The sequence below is a fragment of the Plutella xylostella genome, chromosome 6 (genome assembly GCF_932276165.1).
Source record: "Plutella xylostella chromosome 6, ilPluXylo3.1, whole genome shotgun sequence".
NCBI lineage: Eukaryota > Metazoa > Arthropoda > Insecta > Lepidoptera > Plutellidae > Plutella > Plutella xylostella.
This window is the reverse complement of record NC_063986.1, coordinates 7,382,732-7,398,808: the sequence shown is the minus strand read 5'-3', so window position 1 is coordinate 7,398,808 and position 16,077 is coordinate 7,382,732. Positions and strand designations below refer to the sequence as shown.

Here is a 16,077-nt window from a genome sequence, read left to right as displayed (position 1 = left end):
TACTACTACTAACAAGTATTTTAATACCTACTTTACACCTACTTTAATTCTTTTTTGTTACAGGTGAAAGTCTGGTTTCAAAACAGACGGATGAAACACAAACGCCAAACGCTAACCAAAAGCGAAGACGGCGATGACAAGGACTCGACAACTTCAGAGGGCGGCAAGAGCTCCAAGACCGGGCTGGACAAGATGTTCGAGGACGACGGGCCGCTGTCCGGCAAGAAGAGCTGCCAGGGCTGCGAGCTGCCGCCCGGCGCGCTGTGCGGCGAGGAGCCGCCCGAGCCCGGCCTGCGCACGCGCAACAACAACACGCCCAGCGCCACCAACCACAACAGCTTCGCGAGCGACGGCGCGTCCAGCGTGGCCTCCTCCGCCGAGCTGGACAAGCTGGCCGAGGACGACTCCCGCGACGCGCCGCCCGCCGCCGCCCCGCGCCACCTCGCCAAGCGGATCAAGCAGGAGTCGCGCAAGCGCTCCCCGTCGCTCGACGCCGCCGGCTGCAAGGTCTCCCCCTCCTCGTCCAAGGACGCGCTGGGCTCGCTGGCCGGCCTGCCCGACGGCGCCAAGTACTCGTCCGTGAGCCTCACGCCCTCGTCCGCGCCGGGCACGCCGGCCAGCCTGCACGCCAGCCCGCTGGGCCCCTACCCGCGGCCCTCGCCGCCGCACGCGCCTCCCGCCCCGCCGCACACGCAGCCCGTGCCCAACGCCATGCCGCCCTACGTCATACGAGGAAACGCCCCACCCGGACAGTTCGTTCCTCACCCCGACTTCCGCATGGATTCGAAGCAGTTCGTGGGGAAGATGTCGCAGTACCAGCAGGGCAACCGCGGCTACGAGTCGTACGGCGGCGCGGCGCCGGCGGGCGAGCAGCACGGGTACGCGCGCGGGGGGCAGCTCGCGCGGGCGGACGCCGCGGCCGGCGCGCGCGGCAACGGGCTGGCGCGCCAGGCCTACCCGCAGGACATGTACCAGAACTACGGCTACCCGGCGGGCTACGGCAAGGAGCAGGCGGGCTACGGGCACGCGGGCTTCGAGCAGGCGGCGGCGGGCTACCCCGAGCACGCGGCGTACGCGGGCGGCCACTACGGCTACCACTACCACGAGGCGGCGCCGGAGCACGCGCACCCCTACTACCCGCCCGACGCGCAGAAGACCCACGGGAACGAATACTTGAAGAACGCGTACTACGACGGCAGCGGCGGGTACGGCGGCGGGCAGGGCGCGGGGTACGCGGGGGCCGCGGGGGGCGCGGGGGCGGCGGAGGGGTTCGCGGGCGCGGAGTGCGGCGCGGGCGCGGACGGCTACGGCTCGTTCCAGCAGTTCTACGAGGCGACGCACGCGCCCGCCGCCGCCGCCGCCGCCGCCGCCGCGGGGGGGGACAACTCCAACTCCTCGTCCGACTTCCACTTCCTCAGCAACCTCGCCAACGACTTCGCGCCGGAGTACTACACCATTTGAGATAAGGACTTCGCCGAGCAGGCGAATCTGTTCGTTTAATGCTTTTGTCGCAAACTATAATAATTGTGTCCGAATCACACGAGGATAAATCATGACAGTGGCGACGACAAGGAACTGATAATGTGGCTGCGCCAAAGGCGACGGCATAGTTACATAATTATTTTACTTTGGTTGATAACTATTTTCTATGACTACGATATATTATATGGAATCATTTAGATACATAATTAATAATGTAATTAACTGTAAATAGCTACCCAGCTTTTACTTTCAATATTTTTACTTAGGTATATTAAAATAAATTATTTAAGGTATAAATAATAAGACATCATAATGTAAAATGATGAGTAAAGTAATGAAGTGGTTGGCCAACACCTATGTTAAATACATAATACTACAAACCGTTAAAGATATCTTCACCAGTAAAATAATCATTTGTTTTCTAATTAAATTCATCACTGTGACCGAAAAATTTCTGTCCTCTGGCATACCTTCCCTGTATAACTGTATCAATCATCTTGATATTGGTCGTGTTCACAATCTTAACTATTATAGAATCATATTGGTTTACTATTATATTATTCTAGTAACGTTTTATTAATACTAGTTGTTGCCTTATTTAGTTAATATTGTTTCGTGACTAAGAAGTTGTAGATAACTAAGAAAAATAATTTATAATAAGTCATTACAATGTAGATATTAGTGCTATCAATTTGACCTATTAAAAAAATAAATCATTTGGTGTCATGTTCAGTTGATATTTCTACCTCCTAAATCCTAATCCTTTATAAGACCTCAAGATGGTAAAAACAACATTGAAATAGCGTTAGAATTTATTTTATAGTCCAACTAAACTTACAATATTTAAAATAAAGTTAATTACACATAATGTTGTTAACTAAAAAAGCTTTCCATTACTCCAAACTAGAGTCTGGATGAACAAAATTGCATTAAATTTTCAATGGGAAACTGATGATAGAGATAGGAACACATGTCATTTCCATTTAGATTGACTTTTTGTGATTATACTCCAGTTATCTTATTCACAAGTTCCATAACAATACTCATCATCCATAACCCATATCAGTTAAATAATTGATGCATACCTACATGAAATACTGACCCACCTTCTAGGAGTTAATTTAGTCCTTTATTATCCTTCTTGATAGTGAAAAGTGTTAGTTTAATAGTATAAATTTAACAAGCAAGTTAAGTTCAATCACATTCAAATATGATTTCTATTATAACTATACAAAATATCAGTGTTGTAATCTTGCGAGATAAATTAACTTTTTCACAATCATACAGTGATATAAGTATTCAGTATAAAATTTTACAAGGGTGACAAAGCAATTGGTATTAAGGCCATAGACTTCATTTATGTTATGAGGCAGCCTGCTGCGCCTGGGCCATGACTTGCATTTTCATTTCTATCATTTTGCAAATGGCGTCCCGCACTCTCGACTTCTCAATACCGATGACTTGAATCTTCTCCATCTGCTCGGTCACAAACTGCACTTTCCTCTTGAAGTAATCTTTAGCACCATCAATGTCCTGTAAACATTATTTGTAATTAAAATTTCATGGTTTTCATACATTGAAACTTAAACAAATACAAACATTATTTCTATCCTAATAATAATGATATTTCTACTTACTTTTTGTGCATAATATCCAGTTCCTATATCTATGAGGACATTAGTGGTGTCAGTAATTGAGCCAGGAACATACATGGACCCGGTGAGAGGCACCAGTATCGTTTTCCCGAGAGATTCCGGCGAGATCTTCTCAACACATTCACCAGACTCAACAAACTTTCCTTGTGCCATCTTTAATGTCTGAAGAGAATCCTGACAGACATTGAGTTCCTGCGAAATAATTACATTAATTAATTAAAAGGTCTTCATCACACCATGCAGTGTTCTTTAAATAACTTCAGAAAGAGCAATACCTGATCTAATTGTTGCTTTAGCTGGCCCAACTGGTGCAAATTCAATTTGGATAAATCAATTTGGTGCATGCCAGGCGCCGGTGCAGTTGAAACAGTAGCCATGTTTATTGAATATTTAAGTTTCTACTGATCTTGTGTGAAAACTTAATTAATTTTGTAGAATAATATTGAATTCATAAAATAAAAATAACCTCAAACTGAGCAAAGACAGACAGAATATCATTGAATCACAGATCAAAATCTTTCCTTTGACATTTCAAGTTTTGGAATGATCTTATTGCCTCAGAATAATTTATTGGATATTCTTGAGCTGTCACTGTCACAACTTTGGACTGGAATCACAGACTCACCAAGGTAGAAAAAAATATTTAACCGAAACGAAACCGAGAGGTGTTCTTTTGCTGTTTCTATTTCTTAACAATTTATACGCATTATTTGAACTTGGCTATATATTTTGCTGCTGCTTGTAGCAGATCTGTGGTGGTCTCAATTTAATACTAATATTTCTATTGACATAACCTAAATCTACAAAATGTCGCTAGCCATTCTAGAAACCGCAGAAATTTTTGGAACTACTATTGGGTAAGTTAAGATTTTAAGCAGATAAATTACAAATTACTTGAAAAACCACACCATTTACTGAAACTCTTGGTTACTAATAATTATTTTTAGTCCTTATACCTACCCTCTAAGAAGCTATCTACTTACCCAATCTTATAATAACAATACAAAGGTCAAATAAATATCATAAAATTCTGTAATTATTCCAGATCACCTAACCTGACTGTGGTTCATTTTTCCGCTGATTGGGCTGCCCAGTGTGGGCAGGTTTCAGATGTGCTCAAAGAACTGGCAAAGCTTCCTGAAATCCAAGCCAGCGGTGCCAAGTTTTGTATTTGTGATGCTGAGAAATTATCTGAAGCATCCTTGAAATATAAGGTATAAATTTTTTTATGTTGAAGATTTGTTTAGATTAAAAATACATAAGAATGGCAGACTTTTGTTCATAGAAAAACAGGAAGTTTATTTTATCAAACATGTGTAAACACTGTTCAGGTGTAGAACATTTTCTGTTTGTCATTACATTTTTGTGTTACATATTCAGATGCTAATGATTATTAACATTTGTACGGAAGTGATGGTAAAGTAAAGAAAATAAATTAGTTATGTGAGAGGCTATTGTTGGTACTACAAGAAAGCTGCAGTAATGTAGTACTGGTTCTTAGTTGCAACCAGATGTTATGTGGCAAGAAAATACACCATAGCATGTCTAGGACATAATTTGCCACACTAGGAATTTTCCACATTATATAAATGCTGCAAGATATAAATCCACCATAACAAAAAATAGTTATTATTACACATGTATATTTTTCAGGTTGATTCAGTGCCAACAGTAATACTTTTCAAAAATGGGAACTTGTTAGACAGAGTAGATGGGGCTGATGCTTCTCAGATCTCAGCCAAAGTCAAGGCACACAGTCTAGGTAAAGGAGCCGCTGTGAGTGTGGCAGCAGCACCAAAGCAACCCTTAGAAGAAAGACTAAAACAGCTCATCAACAGGCATAATGTTATGGTATTCATGAAGGGCAACAGAGATAGTCCTAAATGTGGATTCAGCAGGACTCTCATACAAATTCTTAATGGCACTGGGTAAGTTTTGAAAGGTCTCAAGTGAATAAAATCACTGAACATTTCCTCTTTTCTTTATGACTAATTTATGTATAATTTTCTTTCAGGGTCCAGTACGAAACTTTTGATATCCTGACTGATGAAGAAGTCCGCCAAGGTCTGAAGGAGTACTCGGACTGGCCTACATACCCACAACTCTATGTGAAAGGAGAACTTGTTGGGGGATTAGATATAATCAAAGAGCTTCTAGAAAATGGTGAATTAGACTCTACACTGAAAGCCTGAAAATGATATGCAGTTATTTGTATAAGTTTTGAATAAAACATAATTTGGCTGCTTGAGATGTCTACTTTCTGTTACTATTTTGTGTTGATGGATGAATAGTATTTTAACTAAAGATATTTTATGCAAAACGGCGGTTATTTGCTAAATAGAATCTCCTTTACAGAGAGTAATGAAGTACCTACGTTTCTTGGACGGACGGAATATATTAAGCTCAAGAAACATTAAGTACTTCTTTTCTCTAAGTTAAGTTTTAATTAAGTTTCTCTAAAGAGTAATATTTAACAACGGGAGGATTAAGCTAGAGGAGGCTGCTACGGGGCCTGTGGGCTGTCTGCCGAAACCGTGGCTTCCGCTTACGATTTCGTCATTATTCTGAGGTTGTGAAACAATCACAGAGTAATAGAACGATCTTATGACATTTATATGTCAGCACACAAAAATTTTTGATTCGAACTTTTTCTTCCGCGAGATTTATTGTTTTGTGTTTTCTTTCATTTATTGTAAAGTAAATAAATAACAGCTCAATCCCGAAATTTATCATTCATCAATATTTTTTAGGAATAAATATACTTAAATTACTTTAAATATGGAGAGTATATCTAGCCAACCAAGTAAGTAAACATAAAGTGCTATGATGTGTAAACTTCTGCCTTGTCAGCAGTTATTACGAACAAACTATACCTTTCACAGAAATTATGAGCCGCCCTAGAACTGCAGGAGATGGTATGGAAGCCACCAATAAAGGCGAAGCTTCTCAGTCTTATGAATTCAAATGTAAACCATCTTCCAAAGAAACTCTTCCAATTGGGCGTTTAGTACAAGTTTATCCTTCAAATACAGTCAAATTCGAAAAGAAAAACACTCACACTTACGCCAAAAATCCGAAATTTGTACCTTATGAACCATACCCAGGAGCTGTGAAACCAATTATTCCCCCAACTATGGCTAAGGGCCTCAAAAAGACTGGATCAAAAAATAACATGGATATTAATACCCTGATAACGCAAATGTCACAAATGGATACCAAACTGAATGAATTTAAGCCAAGACCAAAGCTCATCTCTGCAGGTGATAAGAATGTGGTTGATGATGAGAAGCCCTGCCAAGAAAAAGTTGAAATGCAAAAGAAAATTGAAAATCTTATAAGTGAAAATGAGGCTCTAAAAGAACAACTCAAACAACAAGCTCAGGTGAATTATTATTTGCCATGTAAAGGAAACACTGATAAAGACAAATTTCTTATTAATAAATTTGTTATAATTATTATTATTAACATTCTAGGTCAATAAAGAACTTAAGACTATGTTAGTAGCGTCAATGGGGGAAGATCTGGAAACTCAAGTTAACTCGTTGAATGAAGACAAAAAGCATCTTGCCAATGCCTTGATAAACTCTGCTCAGCACTTGTCTACGCATCAGGTATGTATATGCTACTTCTTCCACAAAATGGATGCACAAAATCTATCCTGACTTTTCCACCTCAACATTGTAATAAAACTTTTATATTGAAATGCTTTATGCTATTGCATCTCTATTGTAAGAATGGTCTCTAGTACACTACACATTCTTCATGTATCATTTATCCATAACATAATGAGATGGACAATAAAATTCACCTAAATTTATAGAGCTTCTGACCTGATTGATATATATTTATATATACATCAATCAGGTCAGAAGATTATCTTAACCTTTCATAAAATCTATTTACAGGAACAAACTGAATGGCTTGCGGGGCAGTGTGAAGTGTGGAGAAGCAAGTTTCTAGCCAGCAGGTATGAATAGTTTAATTATTAATAATTTGTTATTTCTAAAATATGCCAATGTCTAAAGTATCGCTTTAAGCGATAAGACCGCCATTTGTACATATGTGTTAGATTAAGTTTTTTTGTAAATTTTGTCCATGTTTTTGTGTACAAATAAAGAATATCTATCTATCTATATAAAGTAGTGTACAAAGTGTGGAATCAATGCTGAAAGCATATTTCTATCTATGTATTTTATGGTAGTTGGTACGGAAATGATCATCATAGTAAAATTATTATCCTACTTCAGCTTGATGGTGGAAGAATTGGCAAATTGGAAGCGAGTTCTGAATGAGAGGACCAACACGCTACAGCAGGCCATCCAACAGCTGTTTGATGAGAAACACAGAGCAAGAGAACTGCTCCTACACACATACAGGAACTTATACAGTCTCCATGAGAAGTGGCTGCAAAATGTTGCACTATCCGACAAGATGTTCAACCAGCCTTTGGGCAACTTCAACTTAACAGCATCCATGCCTCCAACATCTAACATTCTTGACTTGGCGTCAGTTACGTTGAAACTGTCAGAGAATGTGACTAGTCATGTGGAAAAACAAGACATTAGTCAACTGTACACCCTTCCAGCGACCACAGATGCAGAGAAATATGCAGAAAATGTAATTATACAACTATCTCAATTTGGTTACACTTATTACATTATAACAAACTCTGACCTGTGAATCTCACAGGGTAGGAAATAAGAAGGCTTTTTGGAAGCACTGAGCCACCAGTTCCAACTATCTATTCTACATAAGGAAAATATCATTGTCTAATGTCTACATTATAGTCAACATGAAGCATTGAACAAAAGAACAAAAGCATTGGCTCCGCCCCTAACAATGAGCCACGTTACTCTGTAAATATCGGAAATGTGCGAGAAACATACACAGTACTTAATTGACAACATTTCAAATAAAATGCTCACCGATTTTATTTTCGACGAGATATCACAAATTTAGATGACCCGTATTTTTTTATTTCTTAATATTTCTATGTTTTAATATATTTTTTTGATTTCAAAGTTCAAAATATTTTTAGTATGAGTGACGTCACGTCGAGGCTTGGGATAAAAATCATGCTATGTCAACTCAGTACAAACGATCGTAAATATTTCATTACCAGCAGCGCCGGCTGTGAATTAAACATGAAACTTTTTTGACAGTTTAGACATATGTCACATGTCGCAAACGTCAAATTTTGAGTTTGAATTTTGGCAGTTTAGACATATGTCACATGTCACAAACGTCAAGTTTTAAGTTTGAAATTTTTTCACAACCGTCTCTGTTGCGTTGTTTATTTCTGGTTTGCGATACTTTTGGACTTTTATTTGACTTTACTGCTCTTACGGATTCTGTTTTGCCCACGATTGGACTTTCTTACGGATATCTTAATAAACGACAACTATTGCGCTTTCCCACGGACTCTGTTTTATGCTCAAGTTTTGGTGTGAACATGTCCAGGCTGAAATGCTGTGTACCTGGCTGTGATGTCGTTGCAGGAAGTGGTAAGTTAGTTTGTATACTTCATGATTGAAAAGGTTTCCAAGACAATCACATTTTAAGTTATGATAAGTTATCCAAGCAAACTTTTTTCCAGTGTTACTTATAGGTTATAGTATAGACTCCTACAAGTATTAACTGAACCTATAGGTAGCTGGAGGTCTTTCGGTTAAATTGTCCCTTCCAGTAGCTTAAGGTGTCTGAGAGTATACAACAAATTTCTTCCAACCTAACAGTAGGGAATGATTTCTTTATTAATTATTGTTTTTGTTCAAGTTCTATATTCATTTTATTATTGGCTTTAAGCTTTACTTGATAAGAACATTGAATATTTTCAGGTACTCTCCTACACACGTTTCCAGATCCTAAGAAGAACAATAAGTTGTTTGAGATTTGGATAACGAGAATTGGTGGTGACCTCAATGAGTTAAATGTGGATTATGTTTACAAGAACAGAAGAGTTTGTCGAAAACATTTTGTGGAGACATACCTCTACCCCAAAAAATTATGTCCTATGGCAGTGCCTTCACGTCTTTTACCAAGTATGTATTATTTCAGCATTATAGTGCCACAAACTTATCTGTTCCGGTGACAGTTCAAGTAAATGTCTAATACTTCTTCATTCTATAAGATTTTAAGTTTGCCCATAGTGGTAATTAGCCCTTGAGGTTTTAATAAACCCATCTAATCTATATCAATATACAATGAACTAGTAAGCAATTTAATTCGCTCTCACCGGAACAGATAAGTTTGTGGCACATTAAATCCTAATCCTAACTAATATTATAAATGCGAAAGTAACTGTGTCTGTCTGTTACTCTTTCACGCCTAAACTACTGAACGGATTTGAATGAAATTTGGTATACATATGGTCTAGACCCTGAGAAAGAACATAGGATACTTTTTATCCCGAAATTCCCTCGGGAAAACTTTTAAGGCGAAGCGAAGCTCGCGGCAAAAGCTAGTTATCTATATTTGCTTTTGATTCTCAATTTATACTGCTGTCATCAAATGTTTTGTATAAATACTTATTATAATAATTATACCTTTTTCACAGGAGATGTTGAAGATGATAGAAGAAGAAGACCATTACTGATTGCTGAACCAATTAGTAATATGCCACTATTACATATGGATGTACCTAGCACATCACAAGGTAAGGTTAGGTTAGGTTATTTTTACCTAAGGACATAAATTTATGCTTAGGAGGTAGCTGGTTTAGTCTCAAAGTCAATTGTTAGTTTGACCAGTACATAATATGGTAAAATTTACCGGGAGCATGTCATTTACACTTGTATATTACACTTATATTATAATATAATATCTCTGTGGCTTTGTTCGGCCATATAATATGAGATGATTATATGTAACTTTTCTTATATTTCAGAATGTGGAAAATTACCAGATGAATGTAAACACACTGCAAGGTTACTTCGTCTTTTTGACGACCTGTTCGATTCAGTTAATGGCAGTTATCACCAGGTAATGAATGGAAAAGTGTACAGGGCGGCAGTTACGCCAAAATCACCACACCACGCACTCTGGAGACGAAGCCTCAAAGTTTTAAAATCAATGAAGTTTTGTGACAAAGCCGGCCGTACTGTATCCGTACCTTCCGTACAGAGTTGGATTAAAACAATAGAAAGAATAGAAAAATTGTATCAGCTCTTAAAATCAATGGGTATAGACTCAATTTTACTGAGAAATGTAAACCAAGACCCATTGGAAAACTTTTTTGGAGCTATTCGGTCACATGGCCAAAGCAACACAATGCCCAATGCTTTCGCATTTGAAGCCGCCTATAAGTCTTTATTGATAAATAATTTAAGTTCTGCCCATTCTGTTGGGGCGAACTGTGAAAGCGACGGAGTGCAGTGCCTACAGTCATTAAAATATTTAATAGAAATTACATATTGTTTTATTTATTCATAAAAATCATTTTTTCAGTTTGTTATCTGAAATAAGACTGCATAATTAATGTCTGTTTTATGTTCAATCTACTAGATTATATTATTTTCTCCTTCTGGTAAGGAAATCTGTCAGCAGATTGAATAAAAAACAGGCATTGATAGAACAGCTATACAATACAGGTTACCTACCTACCTACCTATACGTATAGTATGGTATGATTAGTTCCATGTTTGATTTCTAGATGGCGCTCATCTGCGATACGGATTCTGACCTTGAGTCAACAGTCTTATTCCGATTATACTATAGTAGTCTTTGATAAAAATATTTTCGTTGCCTGCCTAACCTAAAAAAAAAAAGTTGGATGACATTATATTGACATGAACAAGGACCAATCAGCTTCAACTTCAACTTTATTTTGTGGCAAGGACCAATCACGTACTTCCGTCATTGACAAGGACACATAAAAGTGACAGACATTTGAGTGATGTTTGTCATTGTCATTGTCAAAGTGACATAACATGTTTTTTTGTTGTTTATGTTTTAGAAGTAAAAGCCCGTTTAATTATTATGCCACATCGTGATGTCACGAATGATAATTTAGATTTTTATGTTTTTCTCTGAAATAAATCAAAAGAAAAATCGGAAACATTTTTTTTTGTGAATATTAGAGCCATATCTCTAAATGGTTTTCGAATTTCAACTGTATAAAATTTTGAAATGTTGTCAATTGTTTGTTTAAAAAAAATACTATAATATTCTTCTCCTTTCCATTCCAGTTACTAGCTACGCCAATAGAAGTGAAGAAGGTGAATGAAGAGCCAGTGAACGCACTTGTACATCACGCTTACAACAGCAGCGGCAGCACCGTGCGGCCCATAGCCTCCTGTGTCCACTGCAATGGGAGGGTGCAGCTGCTCTAAACCAACCCTCAAATTCATAGACCGTATTTTAAAATTACAAAAAGGTTAAAATTGAAATTGAAACACATCAATTTCGACCCTTGAAAGATGAAATTCGTATATCACAACATCAAATTTTAAACCTACTGTAAAGTGTCAAAAATCTCTATGAATTTAGGGCTAAGTATTATTAATTTATTAGTTTACTATTCAAGCAATACTTAACGCCTTTAATTGAAAAATATCTTTAGATATAGAAATCTTCTGGAGGGTTATTCTAGCTATATAAAAAACGAGCATACAAGAGCTGAATGCAACGAGGTAGAGATATAGTTAGCTTAGCAGTGCTTCAAAACAAAAAAAAAAGGTAAAGTAGAGAGTAACCCCCCGCTATACAGGGTGTTGCAAAACTGGTATACTAAGCCGAAAAGATGTTCTCTTCAGATTGGCCCCCTGACTATCTCCCTTTCAGCTTAGTATACCACTTTAACAACACCTTTATATGTTAAGTTAAGATTAAAGCTAATGATCCTTGACCGAGACCTAATGATATTAGAATACTATGGATTCTAGAGATTTGACTATAATGGGAATATGAATCGATTTAGGTACCAATGTAAACAATATTAATTAATTGCGTTGCAAAATATGAACATGGATCATACATTTTTTGACGATTTTTAGTAACCTGTGGGATGAAGTGAGAATGGATTAAGCTTTAGTTTGAAAAATGCAGCAGATAAGGTTGTGGATATAAAATTTATGAAGTTGTTATTTAGAGTTAAGAAGTTTAACCATAATATTATATCCAATGTACATGGTGCTATATTTAAATTAATTACAGTGTCGTCTTTTCGTTTGTAATTTAAATACCTTAAATTTTAATCATTCCGAGCGCCATGAGTTTGGCTTTGTTTAATAAAAATCAATATTACGGAAATAAACATTTTTATGTCAAAAATCCTTTTATTAACAAATTACAGCCTTTACCTCCACACTACAATACAAAATAGGTTTTAACAAAAATAATTAAGTATACCATCCTAAAATAAACTGTTCTTTTATATTATTCATTGGATAGATACTAACTATAAAAAATATACAAGCATAAAAATAACAATATTGGTAAGTTCATTTGAATTTGATTCTCCCCTATCCCATATCACTAGTCGTTATCACATCTTTTCTTATATTACGTTTCTTTTACCAAGTTTAAGCCTCTACTTCAGTAGTAGCCCTGAGCAAGTGGTTGTGTCGGTCCAACACCTCAGTCCCGGTGTAGTTGTAGGCGAGGTAGTCCCGGACAGGTATGTACTTGGCTCCCCCGAACCAGTCCACCATGGCTATCTGGACTATCTTCAGCTTGGCCACGAACCAGTTGTGGTCTGTGAAAGGTCGTGTAATGATATTATGTGGCCCAGATTTATGTAGGTATCTAGTTTTGTGGTTAGTCAAGAGAGTATGTAAAGAAGCCGCCGCCAGTATAATTACTGGGATATGTCCATTAGAACGCATACTCCAGTAGCATAGTTTCGTTTTTACAACGTCTAATTGAGTTAAAATTTGTGAACCGTATTTAATGGCGAAACAATACAATATTCAAATTAATACGCAATGTCAAGGTGTACATAAATTACCTGCTACAAATACTCAAGTGATTTAATTACCCCAATCGTACTATCGTATAGTACTCCATACTCATTATGAAGAGTTTGATGTTTTATTAATATAGGCCACAGTCTACATTTAACAAAAATCTGATTTGGCCGGGATTCGAACCCTGAGCCAAAAACATTATACATTATTTATGAAATTAATTCATTAAAAATCAGCATCATCGTTGGTACCTGGTGGGAAGTCGGCCATAGACGGGTGTCGCTCGAACAAGGCGGCTTTAGCGAATATGTACTCTGGAGTACCTTCCTTTACCTGAAAGATAATGCATAAAATAATAGATACCTATGTATAGGTATATTATGTTTACCTATCCCAGGTATATGTGTTGTAATTTTTTGTAAATAAGTGTTTAAAACGTGGTGGTCCCGTACTTAGTTCGTATATCTCTCTAATAATAAGTAGATGTACAGTTGTTTTACTAGCTAGACTTTTAATAGTACCGATCTAAAATCATTCATGGTTACTCAGCGAGGAAGAAGCTTCTATGTATTTTACGTATTCATTCATTACGTATTTTACGGATTCATTCCTTACCCTCTTCATCTTCCCTGACAGCATGAGTCGCGTGCAGCGCGGGTCCTCGGGGTCCCACGACTTCTTCAAGCAGTAGCCGGACTCTTCAAGAGACACCAGAACCGTGACTCTGCTGTTTTGCTGTTGAAACGCATTTGATTTCATATTAATGTTACGGAATCTACCATGTAGGTACAGTATCGGGCAAAGAAACGAACATTCAGAGAAAGTTTAGGTTCCTATGCGCAGGCTGTACCTATCTATAATTCCAACTCCGCAGATGCTCTGTTGCAATCTATAAAGTTATCTTTTGAGCCCTAAATCGGTTATTGTTATGCATCTTTGACTCAAATTTTATCTTCATAAATTACACACCAACTATGTAACACAATATGATCTAAATAATTATCTGAAGCTATATAACAATGCAATTAGAGGCAACTGTTGCGTGGTATTACCGCGAGATCGCGTGCGGTGAAATCCAAGGGCGACATGTAGAAGTAGGGGACTCCGGTCGAGTTGGCCAGCGAGCCGTCCACGATCGACTTCACGTTGGTAAACGGGAACCCGGATATAGCTGGCAACACCGATATAGTGGCTATTGAGGCCCAGTCTGAAACGTGTGTGTAGGTATGTGTTAGATTAGTATGTAATAGGTTATTCCTGTAGTGTATAGCTAGGTAGTAGGTAAGTGCCTTGTAAAATACCTACTAGAATAATCTAATTCATACAGGTATGTAATGATTTATTTGATATTGTGCCAGGACATAAATAAAATCTATCTTAAAAGCTGCTTCACCTTTACCTTGAACTGAGTAACAAGAAAATATAGTCTTTCCTGACATAATTGAACTTGCCCAGTGCTAATGCTTTAGGTACAGCAAAAGAGATAATTATGTGTTAAATCCATTTGGGCCAATATTAATTGACTAGGTATAGTAAGTATAGCCAAAGAAAGAGGAAGGTGGGTAAGTTTACTCCTGTGTCTAGTAGAAAGTAATAAAAGAAAATAGAAAATTAAATTACCAGAATTATGTAGCACATATCTAGCCATAGGAATGAGTTCCTTGTGGTCCGGTGGGTCACTGCCATACTTGTCCGGGCGATGGCTGGATATCTCATTAGCTCTGGACCAATGGTCGCTCCTGTATTTACTTTCAGCCAGCAAGAATAAAGAAAAAACTAATGCAAGTGCCCCCTTCATGTTGAAAACCTGAAAAGCATAAATTGGTAGCTTTAAATATTTTTAAAAACAATAGTGCTTTAAAAAAAGTGTATTTTTTTAAGTTGGAATAAGTGGACAGGGTTAACCACGGGTAAACTAATAAATATGCATGCATGTAAATTTTATACAAATAGGCCCCCTAGGGGATTTCATTTTATAAGAAAGTTTAAAACATGGTACCAAAATAGACACCGCAAGAGTAAATGTGTTATGTGGCTATACCTGCTCTAGTAGAAGGCACGTCTATGAGCATCGGGTGATATGAACAAAGAATGTAGATATGATTAGTTAAGCTTGTTTTGTTAGGTAAGCATCTCATCTCAATATCAGTATAAATAAATTCTTTGTTCTCTTATGTAGGTAGGCATATTTCTAATAAGCGCTTGAAGATCATCAAATTGTTAACTTCATAAGATATCAACAGATATTTAATCTTACCTCGTGATAACCATGCCAAAAGTGCGAAGTCACAAACACAAATTATAAAGCGTAATTAATTAGCAAGGCGCGCTGTATTTTTAAATCGCCGGAAGTGCGTAAAGTAAAACAAAACACAACAAAGAAACAACTGACTGAATGAATGAAAAATATGAATCTGTCACTGTCAGAAACAGCTGTTCAGTGATACCATGCCATCCTCAACTTTTTACCCATAAATATTAAGAACAAACTTTCAAACAATTGCTTTTATGGTTCAAACTGGTTCAAACCATGTTCAAACATATTCGTGGTCAAATTCGCCTTGCGAAGTTGCCACTATTGAGTTATTTGTTGAACAGATTTTATTCTGAACCAACAAATAACCGATTAACCGTAATAAGATATTTTTAAAATGCCACTGAAGATATATTTTACAGAATAAAGTTTACCTAATTTGCTATTTTGTCTTCTTATTTGCCCGAATGATGTGTATCGCTCAGCGAGGATTCCACCTAACTGACTAATAAACTTCAATCATCGATAATTTCGTCTCTTTTAATGATAACAGGATCACGTAGGCAGATAAATGTGATCTAACTCGAGGATAATGTTGACACGAGATAAGGGTATTCAAACTATACTTATAGTAGACTAGCTGTTCCCGCGCGCTTCGCTTCGCCTTAAAAAGTGTTCCCGTGGGAATTCCGGGATAAAAAGTAGCCTATGTTTTTTCCCAGGGTCTATACCGTATGTATACCAAATTTCATTCAAATCCGTTCAGTAGTTTTGGCGTGAA

At 37.9% G+C, this 16,077-nt stretch overlaps 5 protein-coding genes and 1 long non-coding RNA gene across 8 annotated transcripts in view; 4 read left to right on the top strand and 2 right to left on the bottom strand.

Annotated features, from left to right (window-relative positions):
- LOC105384919 (homeotic protein proboscipedia) overlaps positions 1–2,138 on the top strand; it is a 47,366-nt gene extending 45,228 nt beyond the window's left edge. The window contains exon 4 of the mRNA XM_038119778.2: positions 64–2,138. Within this exon, the coding sequence (XP_037975706.2) occupies positions 64–1,461 (1,398 nt within the window). The 3' untranslated portion in view covers positions 1,462–2,138. The remainder of the gene's footprint in view (positions 1–63) is intronic.
- A 138-nt stretch (positions 2,139–2,276) lies between these two features.
- Positions 2,277–3,643, bottom strand: LOC105384895 (prefoldin subunit 5). Its single transcript, XM_011555182.3, has 3 exons — positions 3,413–3,643; positions 3,120–3,329; positions 2,277–3,015 (listed from the first exon to the last, which is right to left on the bottom strand). The coding sequence occupies exons 1-3, from the start codon at positions 3,512–3,514 to the stop codon at positions 2,845–2,847; spliced, it is 483 nt and encodes a 160-aa protein (XP_011553484.1). The 5' UTR covers positions 3,515–3,643; the 3' UTR covers positions 2,277–2,844.
- A 111-nt stretch (positions 3,644–3,754) lies between these two features.
- LOC105384897 (glutaredoxin 3) lies at positions 3,755–5,385 on the top strand. Its single transcript, XM_011555183.3, has 4 exons — positions 3,755–3,994; positions 4,183–4,351; positions 4,791–5,065; positions 5,152–5,385. The coding sequence occupies exons 1-4, from the start codon at positions 3,945–3,947 to the stop codon at positions 5,327–5,329; spliced, it is 672 nt and encodes a 223-aa protein (XP_011553485.3). The 5' UTR covers positions 3,755–3,944; the 3' UTR covers positions 5,330–5,385.
- A 379-nt stretch (positions 5,386–5,764) lies between these two features.
- Positions 5,765–11,944, top strand: LOC105384920 (golgin-45). 2 transcript variants are annotated; one of them, XM_038119966.2, is made up of 7 exons: positions 5,765–5,940; positions 6,020–6,519; positions 6,611–6,748; positions 7,043–7,104; positions 7,385–7,754; positions 11,324–11,468; positions 11,627–11,944. In XM_038119966.2, exons 1-6 carry the CDS (start codon positions 5,916–5,918, stop codon positions 11,465–11,467), a joined length of 1,239 nt encoding a protein of 412 aa, XP_037975894.2. In that variant the 5' UTR covers positions 5,765–5,915; the 3' UTR covers position 11,468; positions 11,627–11,944. The 2 variants fall into 2 exon arrangements, with proteins under 2 accessions (XP_037975894.2, XP_037975893.2); XM_038119965.2 differs by lacking the exon at positions 11,627–11,944 and having other exon boundaries at positions 11,324–11,602.
- LOC105391487 lies at positions 8,483–9,829 on the top strand. The gene is made up of 3 exons (XR_007266352.1): positions 8,483–8,641; positions 8,975–9,178; positions 9,694–9,829. It is a non-coding gene; the product is annotated as an uncharacterized LOC105391487 (long non-coding RNA).
- A 448-nt stretch (positions 11,945–12,392) lies between the features above and the next one.
- On the bottom strand, positions 12,393–15,856 carry LOC105384898 (protein CREG1). Of its 2 annotated transcripts, none has more exons than XM_011555184.3 (6): positions 15,731–15,856; positions 14,663–14,849; positions 14,095–14,249; positions 13,658–13,777; positions 13,294–13,375; positions 12,393–12,831 (listed from the first exon to the last, which is right to left on the bottom strand). In XM_011555184.3, the coding sequence occupies exons 2-6, from the start codon at positions 14,838–14,840 to the stop codon at positions 12,659–12,661; spliced, it is 708 nt and encodes a 235-aa protein (XP_011553486.2). In that variant the 5' UTR covers positions 14,841–14,849; positions 15,731–15,856; the 3' UTR covers positions 12,393–12,658. The 2 variants fall into 2 exon arrangements, with proteins under 2 accessions (XP_011553486.2, XP_011553487.2); XM_011555185.3 differs by lacking the exon at positions 15,731–15,856 and adding an exon at positions 15,300–15,453.
- Between the last annotated feature and the right edge of the window lie 221 nt (positions 15,857–16,077).